The sequence below is a fragment of the Tigriopus californicus genome, chromosome 6 (assembly GCF_007210705.1).
Source record: "Tigriopus californicus strain San Diego chromosome 6, Tcal_SD_v2.1, whole genome shotgun sequence".
Taxonomy (NCBI): domain Eukaryota; kingdom Metazoa; phylum Arthropoda; class Copepoda; order Harpacticoida; family Harpacticidae; genus Tigriopus; species Tigriopus californicus.
This window is the reverse complement of record NC_081445.1, coordinates 5,774,224-5,783,526: the sequence shown is the minus strand read 5'-3', so window position 1 is coordinate 5,783,526 and position 9,303 is coordinate 5,774,224. Positions and strand designations below refer to the sequence as shown.

The following is a 9,303-nucleotide window of genomic DNA, read 5'->3' as shown; positions in this document are numbered from 1 at the left end:
TAGTCGATTGAGGGCCAGGAATCTCAGTCTTGATTGTGGGTCTTGCGGGTTCCCCTGAAACGAAGCTCCTCGAGGCCACATACAGAGGGCGTGTCATTAACTTCAATGTAGTGGAGGGAATCATTTTCGAAGCCTGCACGAACGGATAAGGGGCTCGAATGGGAATGACGGAGTTAACTTAGAGCCTGAAATGAAGAGACCTTAAACTAAGTTCAATGGAAGAAGTCGCCAAACAAGTTTTGAGGGCGCTTGTGTTATTGTACACTTGAAGATAGTACGCGTTCTTGAATGTACCCTTGCACGAGTCAGGGTTAACACTGTACAAGCAAAATGTGTGTGAGGTGGTAAAACTTCTTAAAAGGAGATCGTAATGTCACTGGACATCTACACAAGTCCTCCCTCACTTTTCCGCCTTAAATAATTGTTGAGCCTCTTTCCTGTATGCTTATGATTCCGAATCCCGCAGCTGGTTTTTGAAGGCCAGCCTTTCGAGTTGTTGTTGTCGATCAGTAATTCTCGGTCTTGACTCCTTGTCCTCCCATACACGGTTCTAAGGCGGGCCTGGAATTCTGTCCAGGGTCAATCCTACACATCCCACGCTGCCGAGAGATGCTTCAAAGTGGACGAAGAGTGAGAGCTCGGGAGGAAGGGTGGATCACCTCAGATTTCGCTTACTTAGATGACTCCTCTATTCACTTGTTCATCGTAGATTGAACCGTTTTGAGCCCTCCACCGACCGCCCGCAATATTCAAAGTACGAATGGTCAAGGTTTTGTCAAGAGTCTTTGAAGCAGCAACGTTTCTTTCTTTCAACGAGACTTGTATTTTATTGGGAGAAATTGTTGGATGAGCTTGTCGTGGAAAACCCCACCTTACCTTGTAGCTTTAAGATTTTAAAGCTAATGAACGGGAAACCATCCACAGTATAAGTTGAACACAAAGTCAGACAGCTGAGAAACCAACTTGATTGGGAGCGGAGATGGCCTTGGTAACAGCAAAGTGGAACAGGCCTCCCAACGTATTTCATAAACCTCTTTTTGGAGGAGGAGAGACTGGCAAGGCTCAATGAGCCTGGCGCCTTTGAGGAAGGTTTTCAACTAGCAGTGCGGAATATTAGAGCCTTGGCAGGGTTTGATTGTTACAGGTAAGAATGAAAATGTGACCTTCAAGGTTTTTCAGGCCAAAGATACAGAGATTTAGCAACGTTTTCGCCACTCTAACTTGTTAGCTTTAAAAAACGTTGCTTGCCATAAATCTTGTTTGGATGTCAATTTCTGCACGAACAAAAAGTGGTACTTTTTTAGCAAAAACAGAAACTTGATTGTTTTGATAAACATTCCGTAAGCAGCGAATGTACAAATTTGTCGCGTGATACGAACGACGAAGCAAAATAAAAAAAAACATTGAAAGATGGCATGTATTGCAACACCACTTCGTCTCTTAGCATCCTATTGTGTCAAATTGAGTCAAGCAATCGGGTATTCAATTAAAATGTCACCTGTCCTTCTGTTCGATTCTCACCCCAAGCTTTAGCTTGAATGATTCAGAAAACTTTCCTTTGTACTTGAGAATAACTTGAATATTTTTGATCGCCAATTGCTCCTTTATTTTCAAGTGCACCAAATCATTGATGCTATCTTTTCTGCTATTCACTACCAAGTCTTGGGTTCGAAAATAATCACAATCTGAGCCAAGCACATTCATGCTATTCATAAATCCGTCAAAGACACAAAAAAAGTTTGTGTAAGATATGATTCCCAAAACTGATTAGACAAGCGGCTTTTGTTTTACTCTTCTTTCTTTCCTTGATTTCGTCAAGAACTTGATACCAACAACATATTTGAGCCAAACTCCAGAAATTTAAAAAAATAAAAAACGGGCAATCGAGAGGAACTGGAAACGGACAGACCTGCGAAATTATAATCGTGCGATCCCATTTTTATTCTTTTAGAATCTAGGAACAATTGAAAAAAACTCATATTTTCCCAATATTTTGCCTCTTTTAAAAAATTAGAAATGCAGAAGTATTTCCTAATTCAACTCCTTACTTTCCTTTAAAAAAAAATGCAAGCTATACATGGGCTGACCTTCTATCTGGGACGGCGTCATCTGTCATCTCATTTGTTTAAATGCCCAGGGACGGCCAACTATTACTGAAGGCTGACGGCCCACGATCAAAATGGGTGAAACCATCCCTCCTCCTCCTCCTCCTCCTCCACCCAAGCAACTCCCTCAATCAATCTATCAACGGAGAAAACCCAATCGGTCTTGGAAGGTGCTGAAAGATAGTGGATTTGGGAGTCAGGCGGACAGGGAGTTGCCACAGTGGCCAGGGAACCACGAGGGAGGGACTCGCATGAAGTGAACGTGGTTTGGGTGGATCATATTGTGTAACCCAATGTGGCAGAGCTCGTATCCAGTAAATTCCCTGATTAAAGACGTAATTTTGTTTTATCAGTAGGGTGGGTAAAAACATTGAACCAAAAACGACCAAGTATTGAAATTATATTTAATAGAAAAAGCTGCAAGTATTTAAAAGAAATATTTATCACTGAAATGCATTAACATACAAGTAGGTCTTCGAATTTCTGTTTCTTGAAATGCAAATTTGCCTTTTATTTTGGTCTAATGGCACTTTTTGCTTCATTTTGGGTAGTCAAATTCTCAAGATGGGGAGCAAAATATCACTCCAATGTGACTAAATTGTTAGATTCTTCAGGGTTGGGATTTATTAGGGCCCTGTATTTAGGATTGATTTGACCTAAGAAGAAGCTAGTTAGTCAACACACAGCTTACTAATTAGATTTCGCACCAATCAATCAATGCTCAACTGTTCTTCTTGTTTGAGTGTCACTGGGAGTGGTTTTCAGGACTTGTCAAAAAAAGAAAACTTGTCTAATTCTCCTATGTTCTTAAACAAATTTCTATCTCTCTATCTCAATAATGGTCCTAATTCTTAATGCACATTCCCATTTTTTTTTTGAAAAATCTGTGAAACGCTAAAAGCTAAATTCAATGTTGTTGCCTAACCTCCAGCGGGTTACCCTGTTAGGCCAGTCCAGATCATTATGAAACCAACACCCGGTTGATAGCGCAGGCATCAACCTGCCATAGAAGAAAATTCTAGGGCACTAAGAAAATTTACACTTCTTCCTATTCTATTCAATCGTCATCCCTCTCCATGAACCCGCCATATTTCTGCTAGAGGCCATGCTGTTTTGAATTAAATACCATAGCACTTTAGAGTTGGACCAAAAATCTACGAATTCATGTGTTTGGTTCTTGAATTGCCAAAATATGGTGAAAATGCGCAAAATATTACCCGCGCGATTGAAAACGTCTAAATATCTACTTTATATATTTTTTTTTAAATATTTTATTGAAATTAAATGCTTTTACCCGCTTTTATCATCAGCCATGGAGGTCTCAATTTAACTGGAGGTCTATCCAACTATCACCGTATACCCTTGTAGGGTTTGCTCTCATTAGGAAACGGAGCTAAAACGACGAGTTAGGCCTTACCTTGGATCGGTTTTCACCCTCCATTCTTTCAAGAGGTTACTGCTAATCATTTCCAATGAATATAGTCCAATTTTCACGTATATTATTGTTAATAACTCAAGATGATTGACATTGGAATTCCAGGATCGTGTAGTAATTGGCCCCTTTTTCGCTCTGTAGTTAATAAAACACGTTTGATTAACTTTCAAGAAGTGCTTGGATTTTTCTGGCAACCACTGACATCAAAAATATTTTGGAACTTTACATACACGAATTCTTGTCACTCGTAATCTTTATTCGCACAATTCAAATTTCTTGGTTCGTCCATCTTGTATCACCCAAACTTGGACAGCTGAAAAACTTGAACAAATTGGAGTGTACCCATCGGGACTAACCTCCCACTTGACAATGCTAGCCGGAAAATTGAAGTCCCCTACTGTTATGTCCTTACTCTTGCTTTTACTCTTACCCTCACACTCGCAATAATCACTACTCTTCTATGTAAACTTCTCCTGTTAAAATAAACTGGTCCGTCCGCCATTACCTTCATGATTTAACACCTACAAAAAAACCTTTGAGGAAGCTGACCGGTCCAACTCCTTTCATGTGAAATCGAGAGCTGATTCACTGAATACTTAAAACGATATTTGGGCTTACATGTTTAAGGTGGATTATTATACTAATCTGAGAATCGAACCGGGGACGCCTCTCATGCTAGGAATACCATAATTAACTAATTGAGGGAATGTACTGCAATGTTTGTGGATAATTTCTTCGCCCTTTCATCGCAAAGCATATTGTTGGAAATTGATTTTAAAAAAGCTAAATAATGAACTACAAATGACGCATTCATCTTCGTTTCACAAAATTTTTTCGTTCACACCATACTTGGATTTGCAATATTTTTGGTCACACATTTCACAAATTGAAAAATTGATGAAAGAAAAACACGAGACTTTTCTTGGTTAAATCTGCTTCCGTAAGTACCATGCATGAAAAAGTCAGATTTTTTTTAATGGGCTGATCATGATTATTGTTGACGTTGGTATAATATCTCGCCACCGCATCCTCGTTGTGTGTACAAAGATAAATCATCTCAAATTTATATTGAACAGATGCAAATCCATTCTATTTTTGCCTTTTAAAAACCGTTTCAAATAGGTATGTAGCTAAAACAAAAAATCCACCCTCCAACAACACCTCACCTGGGATTTGTGCCTATGCACACATGTTAAAGAATTGAAAAAGCAATATGGTTACCGAAGCCACATTAGTATTTGATATTCGTCCCTTCGAGCATCATGGTCCCAAAAATACATTGTAAAAATGTGTTGTTTTTGTGTGGAGCTTATTGTGCGGTCACGATGCTACACATGGTCTTAATTCATAATCCTAAGGATTTTTCATCAGAGGAAATTCCTAAGTCGCCTAAGATTACTGAAACAAGAGCCATGATCGAAGATCCTGAAGTCCAAGATCTGACAATAGAAGATCCCCAAAAAGAAGATCCCCAATTCGAAAATTACAGAGTTGACGACCGCGAAGGAAAAGACCCCCATGTTGAAAATATCACAGTCGAAGATATCCAAGGCAATGAGCTCAAAGTGGAAGAGTCCAAGGTAGAAGGTCTCAAAGTCAAAAAACCTGATAACCCATCAAATTCGTCGCAATTTCCTCTCCGGCTATGGATGTCCACCTCTGTTTGTTGGTCTGAGAACACGGACTTGCACGGGAAATCGGGTTATCCCTATCTTTTGGCCGTCAAATTGAGTTCAAAACTGTGGAGAGACCAGGCTGGAGTATCCATGGTCATTCAAGTCATTTATAACAGTAAAGATGCGACCAACGAGACATTGAAGTCTTATATTACTGATCTAATGTAAGACTGAGCGATTGACTGACCTGACTGATTGTTGAACTGAAATCCCTTTTTTGTTTTCAGAAATGATGGAAATGTGGTGTACGCCATTGAGTCCAATGGAAGCACGTGTACCATGAGAGCGCAAATGCAGAGAATGTTTCCTTACACCATAAAAGAGATCGATGACAATGATATTGTCATCACAACCGATGTTGATGCATTCTTATTGGATCCCAAGCTTCTGGATCCATTCCATGACCCTCAATTCAAGATATGGCTGCTTCTGTATTCGGAGACTTTGACCAATGGAACCACCTTCAGCATGTCATTCGTTGGGATGAGGAAAGCCCTATGGAGAGAGCTTTTGAAATCTTCGGCTAATCCAACGGAACTTCTTGAGAAGTTTAGGGAAACACCTCTTTCCAACTCAACGGAAGCGTGGTATGAGGACCAAAGAATTTTGAGTCGGGTCATTTTGGAATCCAAGATCTGCACAGCACCGGCAAATAATTCTATTTGGACCCAAGTGGGACTCCCCCCTAGTGGGTTAACTGAGGCGGAAACAAATGAGTGTTATTATGGCTACGGGTTGGAATATTGCAACATTTTCCGCCCTCATATGACCGGGGGATGCAAATGGTGGCACGGCAATGCCAAGGATGACCCATCGAGGGTCCGACAAATTTATGAGAACAGCTCCATTACTGGCATAAGTGGGTACGTCAAAAATGAAACAATTTGATTCCTTCCAATCCCGAATTGATCAACTTTCGGTTTCCCAATATATCTGGTTAATCCTGGAACCAAATAATTTAATATTTTATGATAAAATGATATTGTATCATATAATACAAAAACCAAATGCAGATATTTCTCAACGGCCAAAAAAGTCGAAAACCAAATTGTGAGTTATTGAGTATTGTAAACACAGTGCTTGAAATACCCTTACGTAACTTACAAGAATGCTCTGAAGGCTTAAAAATAATATTCAACAACTCCTCAACCTTAATGGCCTGTTTCCTATCATTGGACCTACCTGGTGAGCCTGACAACTAAAACGCCATGTTCTTCCTTATCAAAACAAGTGGACTACATACATCTACTGACTCGAGACTTTCTTGTCCCTCGATCAATTAAATCTTCTGAAACAACTTTGCAATATTCGAAGGGAGAAAAATCGCCCTTTAATTACTCGAGAGCGACTTATCGTTGCAAATAAGGGCCCTTACAACTCGAACTCTGTAAAAAAAAATCAAACGCCAAACGAGCACATTCAGTTGAAGACGGGTATAGCTTTTCAAACTTGTGTTTGGATCTATCGAACTCCATCCAGATATAGTATCACTATACTAACTTTGTACAAGTCGATTGTTCAGCCACACCTTGAATATACCTCGCCCATTTGGGCTCCAACAATTTCAGCGCAGGTTTGCAAAATGCCGAATCGGTCCAAATATTTTTCTCTCGAATCATCACAGGAATGACACAGTTTTCGTATTGGGGGTGATTAAAGAAATTGGTACTGTCGTGTGCAGTAGAGCCTTGTATTTAGGGCCCTAGTGTGCAGTATTCAGAGAAGGTCCAAAAGGTATGGCGGGAGGCCATAACGGAATAGTAGTACAGAGGGTGTTATAAGATATTTTACACAAGAAATCAGAGTTGTGCCAACCCCAAAACATATTGTTGGATCATATTTGGAGATATCCTGATCTTACTACCCACGACGAATTTTATGGTTAATGCTCAATCTTTTATATATTGATCAAACCAAGGATGTGTTGTGAGTGACTGAAGTGATGCAAGTCTTGATCGTGTTATGTCAAGGTACATAAAAACATATGATCTGCCTTTTCCAAATTTACATTTTCACCCAATAGAACACAATAATTATAAGAATCCTTCTTTCGTTAAAGGGCAGTAAAGTTCCATAACGCTCGCAAGTCTGGGTACTTCTTTAAGCCTCTTTGGATCGTTAAGAATTGATTTGGGAATGTCTGTTAAGTGTAATCCATGCAACCATGGCAACTCATCTGCAAAGATGTGCGGAGACGCCATTACTGTTACAAGAAAAGTGGATAATAATTATAGTTTTGTGTTTGTATTTGAGATGTAACAAGGTGTCGGCGGGTTGAATCTCGGACCAGGGAAACCAGCCATCACATCACTCGTATTCATGTTTTTATTGGGCACTCTCAGAGAACTTATCATAATGATTCTCCGTCTGTGATTATCGCTTCGCTGAGCGTTTAAAAGCTGACGTATCATGACCCATGGATTTCTAGAAGACTCTCATTCTTTAGATGTCCGTGAATGACCCCACCCTGATTGATACTTTTTGATCAGTCATGATACTAAGGGATCCATCAGTCATTAACAACATGTTACTATTCTGGTGAAAAATGAAACTAATGTGCTTTAAAATCAGTGAAGTAATACCTTGAACACATTTCCTGAATTTACATTATTTTTTCGGATGGAGTGTCTTGCTTTGAAATAGAAAACAAATGCCCGTTTTGTTAGGTCACTTCATTTCGAAATCATCTGAAACTCGGTCACGTTATACGTCTTTGGAATGGTGTGACTCATCAACTAAATAAGTAAGGGTTCAAATTTGTAAGCAAAATGACCAAGGCAATGGATTATACGCGTACCTACAAAGAAAAAGTGCCTTTGGAATATTCTTTTAAATGTGCTTTGATGCATATTATATGCCATTTTCATCAGGGTACTAACTTGTCGTTCAAATGCACCTACTCCCCAGGATATCATGATTTCAAAAAGTACTTGGGTACCCTCCATTAGGTGGTCTGACGATGCAACCTCGAATTGTCTTCAAGGCATGTTCATCCTGAAGCGACCACTTTGGTTGATTTTCCATATTTTCACTGCCATAGCTATCAGTGCAGAAAAACTTGTCCAATTTCTGGGTAATGTCCTCCATTTCTTGAACAAAGTTCAGATTGGAGTCGGGAACCTCCTCGCTCCCAAGGTCAATATTTCTCCGACACACCCATCCTAATCGGGTACGGATGGCATAGGGTTGTCCTGGCATTCCTCTACGGATCTCCAAACAAAAACACTTGAAGATGCAACATGAAGGGCAAACGCGAAAATACAAATAGAAGGAATAAATGATGTTTTCTGACTCTTTTCACGTTCCTTTACAGATTCATAAACTAAACGAAGAAAGAGCAAACCATCACAGCAAGCAAAAAAGAGCTTTGAAGAAATGTACACGTACCTTGTCAAGAATGATCAAACTAGGGCTCATTTCTTACCTGAAGTGTGTTAGGCAGCCAAAACGTAGGAGGTGAACTGCCTTAAGTTGCCACTGAAATGTGCTCTGAACAAAAACACAGCGTGACGGTTTGATTTGGAATGCTTTTCCTACAGGGCTTCACAAATCGTTGGTGCCTAAGTACAACAAAAATGCTCTAATCTAACAGGTAAAAGCATTCCATGACACGGTGTTACTCACAATGCTGATAAAGATTTTTTGCAAATGCCAAGATAACAAAAGGAACATTTTTTGTAAAAAAATATTTTGGATTCTAGCTCAGATTAGAATATTAATCCAATTAAAACCTACAAAGAGATAGCATTTTTAAAAACGTAATCATTAGATGTTGGAAGCAACCTTAGGTGCGTTTCCAACTAAAATTTTATTCCAATCCATGGAGCAAACTATAAGATATCTTGTTTTAAAAGATTGCATTTTCATCGAATTTGACAGCATATTGCTCCGGTTATAGCTTAAAGCAATTGCCAAGAAATATAATAAGCTTTTTCTATGCCTAAAATATAAAAGAAAAATTTTCAATTTTCTGAAGCAGGTAGAAAAGCCCGAATATAGTTTGCAATATAATTTAAAACTTACTTAATGTCAATATTTCCCAATTTTGATGCCATACTTGTCAATCGCAACTTCAATGAAGCTTAAT

The 9,303-nt window shown here is 39.2% G+C and overlaps 2 protein-coding genes across 5 annotated transcripts in view; one reads left to right on the top strand and one right to left on the bottom strand.

Moving 5' to 3' along the window:
• LOC131881808 (4-aminobutyrate aminotransferase, mitochondrial-like) overlaps nt 1–315 on the bottom strand; it is a gene marked incomplete in the record, with an annotated part of 2,771 nt that extends 2,456 nt beyond the window's left edge. The window contains 1 exon segment of the mRNA XM_059228766.1: nt 5–315. Within this exon segment, the coding sequence (XP_059084749.1) occupies nt 5–124 (120 nt within the window).
• Nucleotides 316–397: 82 nt separating this feature from the next.
• On the top strand, nt 398–6,283 carry LOC131881810 (uncharacterized). Of its 4 annotated transcripts, none has more exons than XR_009373401.1 (3): nt 398–1,144; nt 2,072–2,440; nt 3,424–4,875. XR_009373401.1 is itself a non-coding variant. In XM_059228769.1 (3 exons), the coding sequence occupies exons 2-3, from the start codon at nt 4,953–4,955 to the stop codon at nt 6,102–6,104; spliced, it is 1,089 nt and encodes a 362-aa protein (XP_059084752.1). In that variant the 5' UTR covers nt 796–1,144; nt 4,899–4,952; the 3' UTR covers nt 6,105–6,283. The 4 variants fall into 4 exon arrangements, 1 of the variants encoding a protein (XP_059084752.1); XM_059228769.1 differs by lacking the exons at nt 2,072–2,440; nt 3,424–4,875 and adding exons at nt 4,899–5,380; nt 5,444–6,283 and having other exon boundaries at nt 796–1,144; XR_009373400.1 differs by lacking the exon at nt 3,424–4,875 and having other exon boundaries at nt 2,138–3,417.
• The last annotated feature ends 3,020 nt before the right edge of the window (nt 6,284–9,303 follow it).